This window comes from Sceloporus occidentalis, unplaced genomic scaffold, assembly GCF_023333645.1.
Source record: "Sceloporus occidentalis isolate IW3139 unplaced genomic scaffold, rSceOcc1.0.p SCAF_4, whole genome shotgun sequence".
Lineage (NCBI taxonomy): Eukaryota > Metazoa > Chordata > Lepidosauria > Squamata > Phrynosomatidae > Sceloporus > Sceloporus occidentalis.
This window is the reverse complement of record NW_028316984.1, coordinates 28,958,281-28,981,125: the sequence shown is the minus strand read 5'-3', so window position 1 is coordinate 28,981,125 and position 22,845 is coordinate 28,958,281. Positions and strand designations below refer to the sequence as shown.

Here is a 22,845-nt window from a genome sequence, read left to right as displayed (position 1 = left end):
GATTATCACATGGTTGCATTTGTTCTGCAGTAGGTTTAAAAACAGCCACTACAGAACAAACTGTAGCCTGTCCTCAATCCAAGGTGACATTTTAGGAGAACTGGAAAAGAGCAATACTACAACTGCCTACTCAAAGGCTGAGTTAGGTGGGGGATTTTCCCAGATTACAGGAATGCTGCCCAAATAAGGGAATATGGAAAAGCCCCCAAATCTGCTTGTGAGAGGAGACAGAGAGCTAACACCTTTTCCCTAACCATTAAATATGTTAGAGACTTCACCCAGTACATTAAAGGATTTACATAACAGCAGTGAGCCAGACCAAGAAAGGGCTGTGAGTGATCAATCAGAGTCCCTGGTTGATTGGTCAAGGTTCATTAGATCCTAAGTGTTTTCTCTAGAAGAGAAGGAATGGGGCTGGTAGGCAACTCAGTGATATGCATTGGGGTCAGACTTCATTATACTTGGAGGAAACCCACTGAAATCAATGGAGCAAGTCCATCATAATGGCATTAAGTCCAGCTGGTTTAATGAGTCTAAACATGAGTAAGCCCAGTTCAAGTCCATTGTGATTCAAGTAAAGCATAGGCTCAACCATTTTATTTCAATTCAACTGTATGTTTCAAATTATCCCAGATTGAAAGCAACATGCATTTTTGACAATGTGAGCATTTTGATTCCAGATATCTAGAGTCTTATGCATATCCATGACCAGGATCTCAGAGTCCCCATTTCAGAAGAAAGGTGGGATGATGATGATGATCATCATCATCATCATTTTTAAACTAGTCACTGCAATCTCCTTCTGATTACTGTTTTTAAAACATGGTTATGCACAGCTTATTGCAAAATGAAGACACATGTAAATACAGCTGGCAGCCACATTTCTACACACATCACACTGACTTGTACAGCTTCTCATCCAGTTAGTGATGACTGTGTAAATGGTCTAAACTGAATCTGATCAAGCACCTAGAATTTGGAATAATACTGTAACTTGCTTCTAAAAAAACCAAACCCACTCACCACCCAGTCCAGTCAATACACAATGGGCTCTTATTACTGAGACAAAGAAATATGTGCATGCTCTTATCTATTGTAGTAACTAGTGATAAAGGACAAGGGAGGAATTATGCTCTTATGGTAAGCCTAAATTATTTACTTCCTCTTAACTATTTCTATAAAATTGTAACTGCGTTCATCAACAAAAATGTGTGCACATGCCAGTGTGTCTAATGTGTTTATGCATCTGTGAGTGAGAGTGAATAAACAATTTTACAGTGGATCCTCTGGTTTTCCCTGAAGGGTAATGAGCAGAAGACAATCATTTAGGACCTCTGTTCCAGGACTGATGTTTTGATAACACCAAAAGTATGTAACTCATATCACTTTCTTTTCCTGAAAACAGAGGGCACAAGCAGTCAAGTACTGACTCAATTAACGAACAGAAAATAGGACTTAGGCTTACAAAATTATCTGGCTTTGTCTAAGCAGGATCTAAAATATAGTAGCCTCAATTAATTAGCCTCTGCTTAAAGCAACTCAAAATACAACTTTCTTTCTAAACTGGTACTGACTAAACAAGTCAGATTAAGTCCTAAACCTTTTCTACAGTATGGATAGTGTTATTGACAATCAAGAAGAATTCAAGATATGACCAATATTAATTCATTGGCAAACCATTATTAGTAAATCAAAGTTGCTTTCTCTATGCTATGGAGCGTTGTCTTTTCAATACTACAATTTACAGTAACACCCACAACACATATACTTTACTTCAGCTCAAATTACAATGCCCATATAAGTCAAAGGAACCACAATACTGCCTCAACCAGCAGAAGCTGAGCTTGGAAAAGTTACCTTTTGAACTCAAACTCCCCAGGAGGACCACCCAGCATGGCCAGGATACAACCTCAAGCAAATACTTTAAGTACATCTTTGGCTCAGTAAAATGAACTATTTTCTTAAAACAGCACTTTTTAAATTCGCTGTGTCCTTCTTCTGTTGGTTTCGGGTACAGTGTAAAAGAATTAAAGCTGATACAATACAAAACATATGGAACCAATACAATAGTAGAAACAGTAAGTGTCAGACTAGATCTTTTTAAATTACATTCAAAATTGAACCTTTAAAAAGGAGAGGTATCAGATACTGTCTTTCCATGCACAGAAAACTCTTTAATCCAGCAGAAGCTTTCAAAAAAAAAAGAAGGTAGAGGGAGGAAATTCTCAATAATCCCCTTTTCCCTCTCCAGCTCTGAGCGTTTCCTCTCCCCAAAACTGCTCCAAAGGGTCGGGAGACCCTCCAGAACAGCAAGAAAGATGGTACGGGGAGCTGCAAAAGAAAAAAGGAAATTAGGAAAAATCACCTCTTTCTTCATCTGTTCATGGAATTATGAATCAGATTGAATCAGTCTTCTGCAATGCACTGGCTTCAATACATTATGAATAGCTAAAGAAAAGTAAACGTAGGCATGTGCATCCATCCATAGGTATTTTTAAAATGAAATAGTATGCAAGAATCAACCTAAGTTGAAACAAAAATCCTAGTCAATAGTCAATACTGTTCCCTTTTGAGAGAAGATACATAGTTCCTTTGGAACAATGGCTCTGGAGTAAACTAAGGTACCCCTCAGAGAAGAATAAATTGTGGTCCTGAGTTTGACAAGAGAATCTCCCTAAAATTTTATCTGTTGGAGGTGTGACCTCTTCCCCACAACTGACAGAACACATAAGTTACCATCATTTTGTATTGAGTGAAATAGCCAGAGACATTGTGATATACCTAATGCTACAGTCAGTTGCCTTGTAAGTAATGTGACATGGCTAAAAACTAGCACATGATGTGTGTTAAACATGCATGTCAAGCTACGTAAGGGATTTAAAATCGTATTTAAAAAGGAAATACCACATTACCTCTAGTTCTTTCAGTGCAAAAGGAGAGCCATCTTTCTTTAGTTTTTGAATTATCTCTTCCATGCTGTTTGCTGAGAATAGACTGAAAACAGAAAACAGACACATCAGTCACAGAATCATAGAATCACAGAACTCTGATGAATGCCCATCTGACCACTGTTTAAAAATCTCCAAAGAAGGGCAGTCCATCACATTCTGAGATAATCTGTTCCACTGCTGCATAGCTGACTGGACAGCTCTTTCTCAAGTTTAGTATGAACCTCCTTTCATATGACTTAGTCCATCAGTCTGGGTCCTACTCTGGAGCAACCAGAAAGAAGTTTGTTCCATCTTCAAAGTGACAGCCTTTCAGGTACTTGAAGATGGATATGAAACTGTCTTGTCTTCTCTTCTCTAGGCAAAACATGCCCAATTTCCTCAGTCATTTCTTATAAAGCTTGGTTTCTAGGCCTTTACCATTTTGATTGCCTCCTTTGGAAATGTTCAAGCTTGCTGATATCCTTCTTACACTGTGGTGCCTAGAACAAGTATTCAAGCAAGGCCTGCAGAAGATTGGTACTATTTTCCCCTTGATCTGGACACTAATCCTTCTGTTATTGCAGCCTAGAATCGCAGTACCTTCTTTTGCTATCATAACACAGCGCTGACTCATGTTTACTTTGTGGTCTACTAAAACATTTAGATCCCTTAACAAATATATGAATGTACTATGTGTACTCCAAGGACACCACACATATGTGTTTGCATTACCCTTAGATGAGTAAGATGAGGCAAACAGGAAGCTTATCAAAAAAGTCCTAAATAAAATAATCAAATCTGACAGAGTTTTTATAGGGAATAAACTACAATCCTTTATGCTTTTGCCAATATACCTTCATAAGATCATCACATCTTCAAATTCTGCACTTAGACAGAAAGTAAGGCACTGATGTCAAGCTTTTATTTTTTGGCATGTTGAGATTTTGTATATCAATAATTAACACTGCCAAAGTGGTAATCAAATGTTGGTTACAAAGATATTCTTACAGTCATTAAACCTTTTAGACATGTCAGTTATTATTTAAGCAAATCATAGTTACTTGGATGATAGATCACTCTCTTTCTGCCCACTGATTTTAAAACAAGTGTTGGAGCTCCAATCCTGTGCCACCATTTCTTATTTTTTTGTGGGCTGGGGAGAGCCCTGTTCAAATATTTTTTTAAAAAATCAGGCAGGATCCTATTCTACAAAGCTCTGACAAATTCTGTTTTTAACAAAGCTCTTCCTTTTACAGGGTGCCATAGGACATTTAGTGGAAAAGACATGAATGACAACAACATTCAAGGGCTGGACATGATTGCTGCTGACCCATGTCTTTCAATGTGGGCAGTGTGTGAAGTGGAGTGGGATGCTATTTCACTTCTTTTCAGGCAACCCTATTATCTTGCCATTTTTTCAGGCAGACATAACTAATGTAACCATCCTGCTTTTTTCTCCCACTTCAAAATGAGCCCACTTGCTTTCTTCTCTCATTTCAGACACTGAACGTAGGCCTTGCATATTGGGTGGGGAATGACATACAAGGTGAAGTGTATTTAGAGAGGGCTGCTGAATCATCTCTCCTGTTCACTGCTTATCACTCCAGGGTGCTATTTAAACTCAGTTCAAGTATCATAGACCAGATAATGGAATAAGTTCCAAGAACCAACTATGCAGGAAAAGTAGAAGACAGGGAGAGGTTTCTACATAGACTTCTTTGCTTCCTTCCCTTTCACTCTCTGATGAGCCCCCTTTCTAAATGCAATGACAATGGATCTAAGCTCTTGAGATGGCAGCCCTCATGTGCATTTCAGATCCGCTGCAGAACCAAAATTGTTTAGATGTTGCTAAATCAACAAAGCAGACCTAATAGACAAATATTTGTACAAGCACAGCAGAGGTTTTTCTGACCTTCCCCTCAATACATCTCTGATGCAATCAACCACAAATACCTGTTAATTTTGTCCATGTGTTCATCAAGAATGAAGTCTTTTTCTTGATCAAGTTTGCACTATTACCAAAAAGAAAAAGAAAAGAAAAGAAAAAAGAAAAGAAAAGGAAAGGAAAACACCTTTTATTCAAATTTTAAAACCAAAAAGGAGTTTTTTGCAAGCATGGCAAATTATTTTCAACTTTCAATTTTTTCTCTATTCTTACTGCAGTTATCCTATCACGTTTAAATTTTTACATATTTTATTATAGTTCTCAATTTTACACAGGTTTCTTAGTGGGTAATTCTACAAGGCGCTCCCAATTATCTCCTAACCAAATTTCTGATCAACCCTGAACTTTTTAAGCCTCAACAAAGCTGCACTCTCAGGCTCCTAGGCCATTCAATGGGACCATGAAACTCTTAATTAGTTATACATAATTTGAAGGTTTCTTTGAAATTTAGGGCTACATCCAATAATGGACTTTGCACATTCTTTACTTCCTGCTAGAACAAATGTGCATACTGTACAATCTTCTTAGAAGGATTCCCGAATCTTCCAGACTATATATGGAAGAAATACAAGATGCTATATTGGGAAAGAGTAAAGTGCTTTGTGAATCAATGTCACCCCATCAGTGAAGAGTTGGATTTTCCTCACATACAGGCATACTTTACTTAACAAAACCTCTGACAAAGAAGCTCCTTTTTACAAAGTCTTTTGTAAGTCCATATAGCCCCACTGTTCTTTGTCCTCTGTCTGGGTGGAAGTTCGTTAGCAGCATTGACACTGGGAGGATGGTGAAGGAATGCTGGAGAAACCCAGACTTTCAGAGTCAAGTTACACCAGCATGTCTGCAGTATATAATGTAATAAACAAACCTTGAGCTGAGAAAGAATGGAATTCTGCTCTAGCTAACCTTACTATAGCTGTGTGCACCTGCCTGCAACACACAGAGTAAACAGCAGCTACCTTAAGAATACCTTACAGAGCATGTAGCAAACAGAGATAAAAGGGGAGTATCTCTCCAAATACTCCCAACATATTAAAAAAGCATAGGTCTATTATGTTTGACCATCCAAATGGAAACTATAAAAAAGTGGTGACTGATAAAAGAAAGCAGTCGTCCCAGATGCATTTTTCAAGAAGCCTTCAAGAGGCCGCTAAAAACTTCAAATTATCTTCGTTTACTTAAGCAAGGCTTAGTTGACCTGGTTGTTTCATCTCACATGCGCAGATGGTTAGTTAGGGATAAAATAATTTTCAAAAGCATCTTGAACTGCTTCTCTTTGCATCTCTATTTCCCCCCCAAATTTTCTGTTAAAGAAGTAATGTCCAGGAACGTCTGCTTTGTTAAATGAGGCATGCCTGTATTCCATGTTATTTTTCCCCCTTTCCATAACAGATGAAATGTAAGCAAGAGCCTTCTTAAGAGAACAGCCCTCACATATACTAAAGCTACATCTACTCTTATACAGACCAGCACACAAATCCACAGGATGGACAGGAGTAAGGGATTACAGGGATTCTTTACTTAGCATCAGGATCAGTGAGAATGATGCTGCGGTACTGGGAAGTTAAGCAGGGGTGAGCCTAAATCTGCTCCATGGGGAGGGATAGGAAATACATTTGTTAGATTCACATTTCCATACAAAAATATACATTTTGCACCTCCCAAGATGACAATGAGCCAAAGCACATATTAGTTAATATCCTGTTGACTAGTCCCAACTAGAGTAGACCAACTGAATCAACAGTTAAACAGTGAGTCAGTACACAAGTATATCCCATTGAATCAATGGGTCTATGTTTGTCAGGACTGACAACAGGATTGGCCATTGCCTCAAAAATCCATGCATTTCTAAAGCTTTTAGTGCACTGTAATGGGGGAAAATGCACATGTGTACATTTGAAAGTTACAACTGATAATATGTGTATGTGAAAAACATGCTTTGTCAACAGAAATAATTGATATTTAGGGGAAATATGCTCCAAAATAAGGAGGGGGGGGGGGGAGACTCACAACGCAATACAGGGCAGGGACAGGACAAGAATATTAGTGGGATTCTGAGAAATAGTTTCACCTTCTTACCCTTTTGGAGTTCTAAAACACAGAAGAAGAAATATGATAGTGGTGCTTCTGTCCCTTAAAAAGTTCTGCAGGAGAAGGAATTTCAGCAAGAGCAGCTTGTGCAATAAAAGAAGAAAAGACACACACAGAGAAAACCAAAGAAAACTGGCACCTGTTTGTGATAAAAACTGCACCTGTTGAAATTCCTTCCAACTATAAAAGTTTCTGCAGCCAGTCCTTCCTCTGCATCCGTCCACCCCACAAATGAACCCCCCTAGCTGTCTGCAGTAATACACTGTGTTACTGGACCTAAATTTACACACAGTTCGATTGAAAGGAATGTCAATTTGGTGACTGGTATTGACTCTTCTCTGCCTGCCATGAGGCCCCACATGATATGAAACATCTGAATGGATGCTCATGACAGATGCTATGAATATTCTGGCACTACAGGGGCCAAGGTTAAGCTACAAACATGTGTTTCAGTTACAATAGCATCAGCTGCAAATCAGAAACTAATGCCTCTCATTTGTATTCCGGTGGCTAGCCCAACACAGCTTCCACTCCATTAACTTGCAGCTTGTACATCACTGTATCCTCCCTTCTCATTCCCCTTTCCTGAAAATGTACTACCATGATAGTACATTCATTCCACTAATACCTCCCTCGATGGCAGATTAAAGAACCTTGCTGCTGAAATGGTGTAGCCATTTTGGATAAAGGGATGCACATTTTTAAAGGTCCAGTTTCGGCCAGCATGCAAGGTTTCAAACAACACAGAACTGGGATTGAGTACTCATGCCTTTCCACCTGAACAAGCATTATGTGAAACTCAAAAGATTACACAGTTTGCGTTAGTTAAACAGAAGTGATAATCTCGCAACACAATCTTACACAAGTCTACTTAGATGTAAACCCTAATGGTGTCAGTGAGATATATTCTCAGGTGAGTGTTTACAGGACTGAGCCTTGCTTATTTTAATTCCAGTGTTTTCCTGGGATGACATTTAATACTACTCCCTAATCAAGTAGGAACCTTCTCAAGCTATTAAGCTCAATGATACTGGGCAGGCTCCTAAAACACCAGAATGACATTTAATGTTGCAAACATACCTTCCCGTGTTATACAACTAAAACATTCAATTTTACATCAGAACTTTTATTATTATTTGTATTTTTGTTTTTTTTATTGCATGACATCTCACTGGAAAGGTTTTCACTAAGTAGCTCAGATCTCACTAAGAACAAGGCAACCATTCCCTGTGGTTTATAATCTAAAAAGACCCATAAGGAAAAGGAAAAGGAAAAGGGGAGGGAAATGAAAAATAATTTCCTAATGTTAACATTTGTACTTGGTAGTGTAGGCTTTTCTAATCAATATTAACTTGGAATTATATCTGCTTTAACATACTCTTAGCAATCAATATGTCTGACAGAAACAAATGTTTCATATAGATTTTTAAATTAAATTTTGAACATCATATCTGAAATGTTTTGTTTGCAATTAATACATCCATCTATAAGAAAGTCAGAGCTGACAGAGAGAGGTGAGAGAGCAAATGAACACAAAGCCTGAATTTTACTGTACACAAAATCCAAGAAATCTTGGTGGCCTATTCCTCCCACATGTAGCGCAGGTCTGTCTCAATTGAGATGCATGGAAAAACCTAAGAAGCAGCGTGGTCAAGACTGTATTCTCCATTACAAACTCTGCTGTTACAGTTAGCTATCCACATACCTTCTTATGGTACAAATCCAAGATCTCACCAACATTTTCCTTTGAGGGGGACTGTAATTCTGTCAGATCTTTTTCTAAAGCAGCCACCTGCAAATTTAAAAAATCCATCAAAAGTTCTGTAAAAATCATTACAAAATGTATTAATTCACAGGAAAATGCTAGAATTGCAGCTGTTACAAAGAACTCGAAGAGCTCACAAGAAATGATGGGCTTGTCCATCCTTCTGCCTACTGTGACCCTTTGATGCTGCCCTTCTTTGTACAGTTGTCCCTCCTAACTTGCGGATCTGAGATCCGCGACCTTGATAATCCAGAGAGAGGTGACCTCTGTTATTTTTGATGGGGCATGCACCCTGCACACACACACTGGCACACGCAGACAGGCACACACAGAAGCATGAACCCAATTCAAGCCTATGGGGGCCACTGTATACCCAAAAAATGAGGTCAAAAGACAGCCAGAAAGTTAAAAAGGACTCCATAAATTTGACTTCATCTGCTTGGGCCTTCTATTCTCTCTCTGCACCTGTGTTGAGAATTTTTAATCTTAGTCTAGAACAGTGGTCCCCAAACCTTTCTTGATTTTAAGTCTACTGTTCGCTATGTAGTCATGCTGACCACATGACCACCGAATCATCTCTGATAATACTGGTTTCCTTGGCCTAGTAATGGAGATGAGTACCACCCCCTGCAGTTGGACATGACTAGATAATCTTGTCAAGGGAAAACCTTTACCATTTCTACTGCAAATTCAAAACAACCAGTCACCTTTGCACCCAGTCACCTTTGGAGGAGCAACCAAGAAGCTGGCTGAGCAGTGACCAAGAAGCTTCTTGCTTGTGCCAGCCTTGCAGCTAAGACCAGCACAGATGACAGGCTTTTTGGTTGCTGTTTGACTGGCTGCTCAGTTGCTGCTCCCTTTGTGCCCTGTCATCCTGGAAGCAGCAACTGAGCAGCGAGCGAGAAGCCTCTCACCCATAACAGCCTTGCAACAAAGGCCAGTGTGGCCAAGAGGCCTCTTGGTTGCTGCTTAGACAGTTTCTCAGTTGCTGCTCCAACTCCCCAGAGAGGGGGGTCTCTGAGTTCTTCACTGGGGCAAAGAAAGGCACAGCCGGTGTGTGTATAGGGGTTTACAAAGGCCACATGCTCTGGACTGGAGACTGGTATGGACTGGGAAAGGGAGAGATTTTAACTACAGGAGCCACTCCAAGACAAAGGACTCCTTCCAAGAATCAAGCACAGATACTCCTTCCCAGAGACACAGCTTCACGTGTCCACTTCCCACACAGCTTCACGTGTCCACTCTCCCACAAAAAAAAATGTTTCTCCTGGTACCTCTTTTCTCAGCCTGTCTGATGAAAGAAAGCAGCAGTGCAACTCCACCCTGCTAGCCAAGTCCAAGCAAAGCTCACAAAGCTTAAGCAAGGTCCCAAATTTGAAAGCTCCTTTTTGCTGTCACCTCTCCCTCACCACCATGTGCTCCTATTCTTTGTTCCAGTCTGTTCCAAAATGGTGCTACTCTGAGCCACAGAAGTGATGCCCTATGCCCAAGCCTTCCACATGTTTCCCAACTGTCGCTATTACTGAAAGATACCTGTAAGGGAGTGAACTCACATGGCCAGCAAAGAGCGGAAGACACCACCACACAAATGATCATCGAGGCTGTGTGGTGGTTGTTATTGTGACCTGCCTTGGGTCCCTTCAGGGAGAAAGGCAGGATTGAAATAAAATAAAATAAAACCACAAGGTTGTGAGTTCAATCCCAGCCAGGGGCTCAGGGTTGACTCAGCCTCACATCCTTCCGAGGTCGCTAGAATGAGTACCCAGCTTGTTGTGGGCAACTAGCTTACATATTGTAAACTGCTTAGGGAGTGCTTAAGCGCATTGATAAGCAGTATAGAAATGTACTTGCTATTGCTAACATCCTAATGGTGGCCAGAATGAACAGTACTGTAATGAGGATAAAAATAAAAAAGATCACAGAGGATACATAATTCTCAGCCCGGAAAGCAACATGCTTAAATCCACCAGCTTGGAGCCTAATTAAACTTCTATAAATTGAAGATTTTCTTCCATTCATGGACAAAATAAATTCAGTGGAGGATCTCTACAGTGGAACAGGGGGATCAGTTTCCCCCCAATTCTCTTCTAACTCTGCAGAGGCGGCCCCAGTATTGTTGGGTCCCTCAGCCCTTCAGAGCTTTTTTTTGGGGCAGGACACAGGAGGGACAAAGGGCTTCAGGAAGAAGGAGAAAATCCATGAAAGTCACTTCCCTACCTTCTGCAGTTGGAAGTGCTCTGTGGATGAAATTTCATTCAGGGGCAGCAAATTCAGCCACTGAAACTAATAATCTTAAACATGGAAGGGGAACTGGTGACCCACAAGATGTCACCGAATGGCAACTTCTATCTTGTCTCACCATGGGCTAAATTAGTGGAGAGTGATGTGAGCACCATGTCCAGCACCATTTGGTAATCCTTAAGTTCCCCAACTCTGAAATCTAAGTGTGCCTAATTCAGTGATTGCACCGTCTTCTAGAAGTTTATTTTGAGAACCACAAAACTTCTGGGATGATTAGCAGGGAAAGGAGTACTAATGCTGCTCACCAAAAAGTATAAGTGGATTGTTGAAAAGATGTGGATTCCAAAAATCCCAAGCTTTTATGCCTTTCAATTTACTGAGAAAACATCATGACCATGGCAAAGCATGACCACTTTGGTAGATTTACCTTCTCCGCTTCTATGAAGTGAGTTGCAATTCCTGCTTTGTGCACATCTCTTCCTTTCAACCTAAATCCTGTCAAGGCAAGATAATAGCCCAGCTTCCCTGAAAGTCTTGGCAGGAAGTAGCCCCCACCCACATCAGGAAAAAGACCTGTAATTAAAGGGGAAAAAAGAAGGTATGAAGCAAGGTAATAATTCCTCCAATTAAAACTTGCAGTCTTCTTCTGACTTTTCTGTCCAGCTCTAAGGCCTTCTAAGTGACGCTTTCTGCTTGAAATTACAATCTCATGGGTTTTTCCCCCCATCTTCCACCAAGACATGCTACAATACTAATCCTCATTAATTCTGGCTGTGACCTTTGAAGCTACCTTTCTAATGATTTTAATGATCACAAGATTAGTCTCTGCAGAGAGAGCAAGATTTTGATTCCTCCTCCATTATCCAAAAGAGCTGATATGCACTTTTTAACAAATGAATCGGTATCGCTAAAAGTGACAAAAATGTCATTTGCTGTAGATAAACTGAAAGACACTTGCCTCAAATTTTGTCATCACCTTAATTTCTTTTTAAAACTGTTCTCAGTTACATCTACAACATTATGTCTGAAATCAATATTCTTCTCATACTGGCAAGTGGATGGTGTTTTCTGTTTTTGGAAGACAGTTCTCAGAAACTAAGAACCATGAAGAATATTTGGCAGGCAGAAAATCCATATTAAAAATTCCAGAATTAAACTTCAAGTGATCCATATGATCAGTCTTGGAGCCTAACTAGATGACACTGAATGGGTTGGATCATAACTGAGCCATCCATAAAATAGATTCACTGAAATTAATGGGAATTAAATTAGTCTTGTATTCCACTGATGTCAATGGTCTGCTTTACGTCTGGATCCATCCTATCACCTATTAAGAAGTAAACAGGTAAAAAAAATTTTTTTTGGGGGGGGGCTTGATCCAGATCAGAGTTGTAGTATGTACATGTAGGGGGGAGAGGGATAAAGAGGCATCTTAACCCGCCATCCTCAGCTGAAGCTTCAGTTCAGATCAAGCTCTTTGTATCTGATACTAACCGGGGGTGGGGGAATCTCTCGTGTACTTCAATGGAAGCTATTCTTATATAGAAACATTAGGCTGCTAATCCACACTGAGATAGCATGAGAAAGGGTTAAGCCCTTCCACAAGACTAGGATCCGATTGGACCCACCCACTGTTATTCACTTTCATGCTCCTACTCACATTGTTGTCTGACCACTAGCAATTAAATGGTCTGCAGAGAGCACTGCTCTGTCTTTCAGAAAATAGTTAACCCAGTGCAATGGTCTCATTCCCATCCCTTGGATATGTATCTTTAGAGCTTGAGGCCAGATAACCAACTCTGACACAGATCCTGAAACTGCTGCTTCACAGATCATGTTATACTCACAGATCAAGAGGGATACTGACAAACTGGAGCATGTCCAGAGGAGGATGATCTAAATGGTGAAAGTTCTGGAAACCATGCGCTATGAGGAGTGACTTAGGGAGCTGGGTTTGTTTAACCTGGGGAAGAGAGGTTTAAGGGTGACATGATAGCCATGTTTAAATATTTGAAAGGATGCCATATTGAGGATGGAGTAAACTTGTTTTCTACTGCTCCAGAGGCTAGGGCATAGCGCAATGGATTCAAAATATGGGAAAAGAAATCAAACATTAGGAACAACTTCCTGACAGTGAGAGTTGTTTGACAGTGGAATACAATGCCTTGGAGTGTGGTGAAAGCTCCTTCTTTGGAGGTTTTTAAACAAAGGCTGGATGGCCATAGTTGAGAGTGCTTTGATTGTGTATTCCTGCAGAGGGTTGGACTGGATGGCCCTGGTGGTCTCTTCCAACTCTCTAGTTCTATGAGTCTATGTTTTAAAGATCAAAACTGTCTGCTCTTATGAACTGAGCTAACATCTCCAAACCTTTTACATTTTCTCTCTTATGACTGATAATCTTGCCTCTCAAATTGCCCTTCTATAAAAAGATGGACTCCTTTATTTACAGAAGAGATTCCAATTCAGTGTTCCCTCTGTAGAAACTTTGAAGGGGATTAATTTGTCCGTTCTCTCTGCAGCCCTCAGTGTCACCTCTCATGTTGGTCCAATCCCCACAACAGAATCCCAAAGGGCACAACAAGATGCAGGGAGAATCAATGAAAACTGCTTTCCCTCAGTCACTTTCTGCTCCAGGGGCACATCCTGATGTCCTGCTCACAAGAGGTCAAGATCCAAGCCACTAGCACCATCCCCATTACTCCAATTTTTATCCACTAAACAGTTGCCAATAATGGACACAAGTTACCCTTATTTACCATCACAACTATCCAATGAGTTAGATTGTTTTGAGTGTGTGTGACTGGACAACTCAGTAAACTTCATAGGATCTGATCCTGTACCTCTCCAAATCAAGTAAAATTGTCTGGCTTCTACACCACATGGCCCTTTCATGAATACAAAATGCAGCACCCATTCTTTACCTATTGCAGTCTCTGGCATTGCAAAAAGAGTCTTCTCCGTAGCAACTCTGAAATGTCCATGAACAGACAAACCAACACCCTATCAAAAAAAGAATAGAGAAGAAAAGTTTTTAATACAGGTTTGCAACAGAGAGAAAACTATGAATTTTAAATGTGGATTGTTTTAATATGTATACATCTTATCTGTCCTTTTAAACTGATGTGTATTTTGACTCATGTATTTTAACTAATGTGGTGTGTCTGTTAAATGTTGTTGTTCCCAACCTCAATCCATGGGGAGAGGCGGGTAAGAAATAAATATTAAATGATTTTAAAAAAACCCAGACATATGGGCATATTGGATATCCTACTGGCCAAGTTTTTACATTGGCGAACAGCTCCTCCTACATGATTCTGCCTCCTTCCCCCTCTCCCATCCACTGTCAAGTCCCAGGAGAGGCAGCTGTTGCTACAGGCGACTATGGAGGAAGGAGGGAATAAGGTGGCCATGCAGACAGTGAGGTAGCAGCTGGATTCAGCATGCTAGTGGTGGAGGTAGTAGAAGGTGTGCTCAATGATGGTCTTCACACTCTTTTCTCTTCCCTTGGGAGCCCAGAGCAGCAGCATCTTCCTGGTCTGAAGAGCCACACACCTCCTTTCCCTCACTACTGATAAGCAGCAGCAGAAGGCACCCTTCCAGGCCTCAATAGCTGCCCCAGGAGAAACATTTGGGATGGAGTGCAAAAGCAAAAGAATAGCATCCTGAGTCCTGTCCAAAAAGGGAGATGTGCACATATGCAACACTTACATCTCAAGAGTTGCTAATATGATGTTTCTTTCATAGTCTGTCTTTTTTCCAAGGAGCTCAAAGTAGCATTCAAAGGATCTTTTGATGGATCCGCTCTCCAGTTTGGTCCTGCTGTTCCAGCCCTTGGCCTCCTGTCGCTCCCCTTCCCCTTTGACCCCAAAGACCTCTCACTGGATCTGGTATTTGGTGAATATACTCAAGGTGAGCATATTCCTCAACAAGTGGCTATGTAATGTAATGTAAAGTAATATAGTTTATTCGGTCTTTGACCAGTATATAAAAAAAATGGCTATGTTGATCAGTGAGATCAGTGCAGTAAAGCATGACCAATTCTCTTTCACTTCTTAAACCATCAAACACAGTTGTAGAAAATAAAACCAATAAAGATTTATTTTGTAACAATTAGGTTAAAAAGACCTCCCTGTACTCCTTGCACTTTACCAGTTCCCCAAACCTTATTCAGATCTTAGTGATTCCTAACTGGCCTTTGCATTGCCATGGGCTGCCCTAACTTATACCGTTATAGACAGCCTCTTGACTATATCTTTTCCCCATAGCCCTTCGCTTTCACAGGATTCATAGGCTGTGAGTAGTTGGCTCTAATCAGACTTACCTAGCATCTCACTACACAGTTCTCATCCCCATCTTTTAATCCCACAACTGTGAAGTAGGTTAGGCTGAGAGAGAGAGAGGAACCAGCCCCAAGTCATCCAGGGACCTTCATGGCCAAATGGAGATTTGGACCTCCATAGAATAACAGTCTAATGGTTCCCTACCTTAGGCCCTCCAGATGTTGTGGATTTCCAACTATCAGAAACCCTGGCCAGCTCGGCCAACAGTCAGAAATTCTGGGAGCTAAAGTCCAAAATCTCTGGAGAACCAAAGTCTAGAAACCACTATCAATAAACGAAACTGGTTCTCACATACAAATGCACACAATCCTTGAGCTCCTTAAAAGCACACACTACACAGAATGCATTAATAGACATGATAAATATGGGTTCTGCAATTCAAATAAATCACATATTCAATGTGCAGATGAGATCCGTACATGCAGCCAAAACAACCGATATTTCTCCACCAGAAGCTCTGACTGTGACTTTCAAAAGAGGACAGCACCTTGCCTCTTTAGTGGAGGTGCTGCTATGAAAATCTCAAAGAGGTATCACAGTTTTGTATGTAAGTCTCCCCAAGGCCCAACACAGAGCTTTTCTGAAAAGCAGCAATGGGCTAATTTTCTGTGTGTTTAGGTTGATAAATCCCACCTCAGGAGATGGTGGAGTGTGTAGGACACAGGCTGATTAAAAAGAGCGTGATTTCTGATACATTGCTGAATACATATTACTTAAGGGATAAACTAGACACTTCATGGTAAAGCACAAACTGGAAAGAGCGAAGTCTCTACAACAGCAAGGGAAGAGAATGAGATTGAAGAACTAAACCCTCACTTTGACCAGCATGGGGAATACAGGTGACTGTGGATGAGGTATAGAATAAAACAGATGTGCAGAGGAATATTAATTATTTTATTTATTTGCTTATTTCTTACTGATTTACAATAAAACCAATCATAACAATTTAAAATGTAAGGCAATAAAATTTTGCACAGAAAAATTCAAATATGCTAAAAAGATTATAATTGCAAAATTAAAAAGTAATGTCAAAACAAGATAGAATGATGTATCTCTACCCACAGGCTAAAGTTGTTCGGTCCCAAAGGCTTTTGTAATAAGCTAAGTTTTAACTTGGTGCCAAAATGAGACCAATGCTGGCATCAATCAGGCCTCCAACCAGGGTGCTCCAGCTGAGGAGACCCTTCTGCATGTCCTCACACAGTATACTGTTCCCAGAAGGAGAGGGTCTCAGAAGAAGGCTCTTCCAACAGATCCTGGTCCTTGTTATTTTATCCTTAGGGTTATTTTATCCCTACCTGCTTTTCCCTTCAAAATTATGGCTCCCACTTCCCATTTTCAGCAGTCTGATGCTGATCTAGGATCTCTTGCTTTGTTTGCTGAGCACATTGTCCTAAGGATCATCCCACCAGGACTACCCACACAAAGAACACTTAGAAATAGTTTTAATAGCAGAGGCATCTATGACAGCTTACAGAAGAGGTAGAAACTTTAAGATACATCCTTCTTGGACAACAGTTAGACTAGCTAGTGCAAGAACAGAAAAGTATGCTTAGTATAATGTCATTAAAGACCATGCTGTGTATTCCTAAATAAGGCCCACCTATAAAAACATGTTGTTCAACATAAGAGTTGCCATCCATAGTGAAAACACACAACTGAATTGTGAGGTAGAGTACAGAAGAAGAAAAAAAACCCTCCCATCTTTTTTTCATTTATAATCTACTGGATTCAGTAGAACAATTTCCTACATTCTCTCCCCCTTGATAACTTATAATCACATTATGGCTCCCATGCCTGGTCTTTCTACCTTTCTTGTTAAGCCACGAGAGATCAAACTTTCCTAGTAAAAATTAACCCCCCTTTGTCAAGGGAACTTGAAATCTTTCAACTCCTTTTGGGAGGCTAGCTATAATGGATCACCCTTCAAATACACATTAATTGCTGAACATCTCAAGAAATATGATGGCCTTCCCAAACAGCTGTGAGATGTTTCTAAGAGAGGCTTCCACATCCACCCCTTGGTTGCCCTGAACTCTTCATTTAGCCAGGACTTTGAGGGAAAGCACTGACTTCACCCCACTTCTCTAACAAAGCAGCATGAGAGGCTATGCTGGCAGCTAATTGACAGTGACAGGAGCCAAAAGAAGCATTTCCTCCTTCCCTCCTCAAGCCTTCTAAATTATGCATTGCCCAACTGCATCTGATCCAAATGCTCCCACACCCAAGATGTGAATGCATGCCAGAACCCAAGTAAATGTCCATTTCCACTCCACTTCTTAGAACTTACATATTACCTCCACTTTTATTATGATACAAGATTACTGATTACAACATTGCCCTTGATTAAAACAGGGGGCAGATTATATATATACACACACATGAATGCATGCTTACAAACACCATAGAATAGATAGTAAGCACCATCTTAATCCTGGCTTCTTACATACAGAGAATGAATACCTCTTTGAACATCATGCCTGCTACCGGGTGCTTCCAAAAGATGTTATGCTTCTCTCCTCCCCACCCCCGATGCTTTTATCCACAAGGAAATTTATGCACATTTAAGTCCAGATAATTCATTTACCAATCTAAAGCGAGGATGAAAAACATTTAAAAGTTTTATTAAATCAGCTGGTAGCCCTATTCTGATCTATGGAAGCTAACACTGGTCTAGGCATTTGCCTACACCAGTCTTCCCCAATTTGATGTGATTTTGGACTACAACTCCCCGGATTCCTCATGATTGGCCATGCTGGTTCAGGATGATAGAAGCTGGAAATCCAAAATATCCTGAGAGAACCAGGTTGGTGACAGCCAATCTAGACCAGGGGTAGGCAACCTTTTTGAGCCGGGGGCCAGGTTGGTGTCCCCCAGACAATTGGTGGCAGGACCGAGCTGGGGCCGGTCCCAACAGCTCGGCAGGCCGCATGTGGCCCACGGGCCGTAGGTTGCCGACCCCTGATCTAGACTGTCCTTTTTTCTCTGTATATCCTAATCTGGCATATGGTATTTCAGTGACCAGAGGGGGAGGCAAGAATGCATTTTATCACCCTGTTTAATTTATATGTTGAACCATATCATACATATAGCAGGAGTACACTCAGAGAAAGATGGTGTGAAAATTGGAGGAAAGAACATCAACAATTTAAGATACGCAGATGGTACGATATTATTAGCAGAAAGTAGAAAAAGCCTTTGGATGATTAGTGAAGAAAGTCAAGAAAAAAATGTAAAGGTAGGTTTACAGCTAAACATTAAGAAAACAAAAATAATTGCCACAGATGATTGACATAACTTTAAAGAAGATGATAAAGACATTGAAACAGTTCAAGTTTTTCCATACTTTAGCTCAGTCATTATTCAGAATGGAGACTGCAGTCAAGAAATCACAAGAAGACTAGGACTTGGAAGGGCAGCTATGCAGGAACTAAACAAGATCTTCATGTGTAAAAGATATATCACTGAATAAAGTTAGGATTGCCCATGCTATCATATTCCAGTTTCTATGTATGGTCGTGAAGGCTGGACAGTGAAGAAAGCTGATGCGAAGAAAATCAACTCATTTGAATTGAGTTGGTGGAGAAGAGTTCTATGGATATCAAGGACTGCTAAAAAGACAAATAAATGGGTCCTAGAGCAAATCAAGTCTGAATTTTCCCTAGAAACCAAGATGACTACTGTCATGCTTTTGACATATCATGAGAAAACATGACTCACTAGAAAAGACAATAACGCTTGGGAAGGTAAAAGGCAATAGGAAAAGAGGAAGACCACATTTCAGATGGATAGACTTAATCAAGGAAGCCAATGGCCCTGAGTCTGCAAGACTTGAGCAGGGCTTTTGATGACAACTTAGAAATCTCAAGGAGGATTTGTTGTTGTTGTGTATTTTCAAGTTTTTTCCAACTTATAATGACACTAAGATGAAACTATCACAGGGTTTTCTGGGGCAGACAGTGTATGACATGCCCACAGTGAATTTCCATGGCTAGGTGGGGAACGAAACCTTGATCTCACAGATTTGTGGTTCAATGCTCAAACCACCACACCAAGCTAGCTCTCCAGTTCACCATACTTCCTCCAAATGAGCCCCAAAAATGGCATTTCATACCTAGTCTGATGCCTTCTCAGACAGTTCTGGCACAAGACCATCATGCAGGACCTCCCTTTTCTGAAAAGTGCCCTTGAATATGGGCTGTATCATGTTCTTGCTCTTCTCCAGTCCAACAGATTCATCTCCCCTTCCATGCAGCCTCTTGCATGCCTACAAGGGGTTAAGCAATCCTATGAAGTAGATTCAGATTCAGAATGTAAACAATGGGGGGCTACAGAAAGAAAGAGAAGAAGGGAAGGGAAATAGTGAGAGCAGACTTGACATTGGAAGAAGTCCTCAATCATGCAGAGAAGCATCTCTCAAGGAACAGTTTCAAAAACTGGGCATCTGGAGTGGCATCATCTTGTCTTGGCATTGGCACAGAGTACCTCTACCAGGCTGCCAGCGCCTTGCAATTACTGACCTTCAAAATACAATAAAAGGCTAATTAATTCACTTAGGCTGTTCCCTAGCAGTGCATCTCGGTGGGGGAACCAGATTATTTCAGGATATGATTTCCTCTACTTCAAGGCTGTTAAATAAATGAATCCTTTAGCAGGCGATAAAGAGCCTCCCCAACACAATGTTATGCAAACATAAAAAGGGACTTCTGGTTGAGAGAAAGGGCATCTCAGGTAAATATGACTTAACAATCTTTAAAAAATAAACACTTGAAAGATGGCAAACAAGGCACAAGCAGCAAACCATACCAAATCTTTCATGAAAACTAAGCACACCGCTAATTAGGAAGGGGGCATGAAAGAGACTCTTTGTGGCATTAGAAACACACAATCATCAATATACTGGTGTGTGAATGTTAGGATGCATGAGAGTTTGCCTCTCTCTTGCCAACATGGTAAGTTGAGCTACTGAATAATAATAATACATAAAGAAGCATGTGTAAAAAAATAAAGATAAATCGTAAATGTCAGTTTACTAATTCATTCCATAATACAAATGCACCCCCACCAGGTTAAAGGGTTTAAGTTTTGTTGTTGTCTGTATTTCAGTAACTGATTCAAGCACCTCTTTCAACTTAGAGTCAACTCAGCATCCAGACAAAAAGAAATGTGCATTTTGTGCCAGATCCCGGCTTACGAAAGTCTCCCACCAATGCATCTCCAATGGACAATCAGCAAAATATGCCCTGTAAAAGAATGATTGCAACAAGTGAGAACAAAACCTCAGTCATTCCATTCGGACTGTGAAGGATTACTAGGAACAAAAACTTCTGTAAATGTCAGGGGTAACACACAGGACACAATGATTCAAGTTGAAGTGGATAGGTGCCAAGAAATGACAGATTTATGGGTTTACACAAGACAAAGTGTAACAAAACAGGGAGCTAAGAAGAGAGATTGCTCCATGCTCTATTACCCCACAGAAGTCAAGCACTTGATGTACAACCGTTTCTTATATCTGAGGAAATTATAGAGAAGGAACACAGTTCAGGAACAGAGCACGACATGTCTTGCAAGCAGAAGTTCCAACATTCAATCTTTCACCACACCCGTTTAAAGACTCCCAGGTATGGGTCCAGGGAATGGCCCAGGTTCACCTAGAATCATAGAATCTTAAAGCTGGAAGGGTACCCAAGAGCTAAATAGTCCAACACCCTGCTGTGCAGGAATGAACACACAAGTACAGCATTCCTGAGAGATGGCCATCCAACCCCTGCTTTAAAAACTCCACACACGGATGGAAAGTTCACCACCTTCTGAGGGCCACTCTCAAACAGCTCTTAGCGTAAATAAGTTATACCACATGTTTAGGTGGAATCACTTTTCCTGTAATTTGAAACCTGTTCTAGCCTCTGGAACACCAGAAAGCAAGTTTGCTCCATCTTCTACTTGATATCCCTTGAGATATTTAAAGAGGGCTATCATGTCACCTCTGAATCCTGTCATCTCTAAGCTGAACAAACCCAGCCCCCTAAATCATTTCTCATACTGCCTGATGTTTTGAGTGTTAGACTATGACTCTGGAGACCAGGATTTGATTCCCCATTTGTCCATAAAACCCAGTGGATGACCTTGGATAAGTCATATGGTCTAAGCCTCAGAGGAAGGCAATGGCAAACCTCCTCTGAAAAATCTTACCAAGAAAACCCCATGATAGCTTCCTTCACCTTAGGGTCGCCATAAGTCAGAAGTGATTTGAAGGCACACAACAACAACGACAATGATGTCCAGGCCTTTCACCATCTTCGTCACCCGCCTCTGGTCATGGTATAGCTTATCAATTTATACTGGTCAAAGACCAAATAAATTTTATTACTATATTACTTACTAGCTTATCAATATCCTTTGTGAACCAGGGTATCCAAAACTGTCCACAGTATTTCAGGTGAAATCTGACCAAAGCAGAATAGTGTGGACAATTACTTTCCTTGTTCTGTGATCTTGTTGATATAGCATAGAACTGCATTGGCTTTTTTGGTTACCATATCACACAATTAAAATATGTATTTTTCAAAGCTGTTGGTAGCAGGGCTGGCAAATATCTCAACAACTTTATTAAATATTGAACTAGCTGCTGTACAGGCTACTATGAATAATGTAGATTTCTCTCTCTCATACAGGCGCACACACAGAGGGAGGGGGAGAACAGTGACAGCCAACCAGGGTACTTGCCCAGGCCTCAAGGACTGATAAAGGCAGCTATATGGACTGCAAATGTTGATGATTTTATTCAACTGCTTCCAGAGAGAGGTCATGGCAATGTACATTTTTATCCCACATTATCCTTACAACAACCCGATGAAATAGATTAGGCTGAGAGAGTGTGACTGGCTGAATGTCACATGTTGGGGGGGCAATATGAACACAGATGGTCCCTGTGGAAGACACTGCTTCCGAATGTGGTGGAGTCTCCTTCTTCGGGGGGGGGGGGGCTAAAGAGAGGTTGGATGGCTATCTGTGGGGAGTGCTTTGATTACTTATTCCTGCACAGCAGAGGGTTCGACTGGATGGCCCTTGGGGGTATCTATTAACTCTCTGATTCTGGGCTAGTCCAACACAAATGGCTATCGACTCTCAAAATAACCTAGTACATATCATCACACATCCTCCCTCATAATATATGTTTAAACACTCGGAGTCATCAGAACAGTGGCCATCACTTGCATTGGTAATACTTTCTCTAAAAATGGAACCTTCTAATATTTTGAAGTTCTCATATTGAACTGACATGCCACACAACACATGAACAGACAATTTCTGTCTAACTACAAGTGCTTCCCCACCCCCACAGAAGTAATTTTAACACACTGATGTAGTAACAGGGATTTTGCCTGCAGTATTTTAATTCCAATAAGTATCTCATCTTGTATCACAGCATTTTTCAAAGGAAATTATTCAAAGGAAATTATAGAACTGTGATTATTAAAATATCCCTGTTCAAGTGGTTTCATTTGTTGACAGTGTCTCGGTGAGCTT

The 22,845-nt window shown here is 40.6% G+C and overlaps 1 protein-coding gene across 4 annotated transcripts in view; it reads right to left on the bottom strand.

Annotated features, from left to right (window-relative positions):
• The window catches only part of HIBCH (3-hydroxyisobutyryl-CoA hydrolase), a 71,295-nt gene that overhangs the window by 12,117 nt on the left and 36,333 nt on the right, over positions 1–22,845 (bottom strand). For all 4 annotated transcript variants that reach the window (XM_089523245.1, XM_089523246.1, XM_089523247.1 and 1 more), the window contains exons 7-11: positions 13,894–13,972; positions 11,400–11,545; positions 8,672–8,758; positions 4,884–4,942; positions 2,913–2,994 (exon numbers count right to left, since the gene is read on the bottom strand). In XM_089523245.1, the coding sequence (XP_089379371.1) occupies positions 2,913–2,994; positions 4,884–4,942; positions 8,672–8,758; positions 11,400–11,545; positions 13,894–13,972 (453 nt within the window). The remainder of the gene's footprint in view (positions 1–2,912; positions 2,995–4,883; positions 4,943–8,671; positions 8,759–11,399; positions 11,546–13,893; positions 13,973–22,845) is intronic.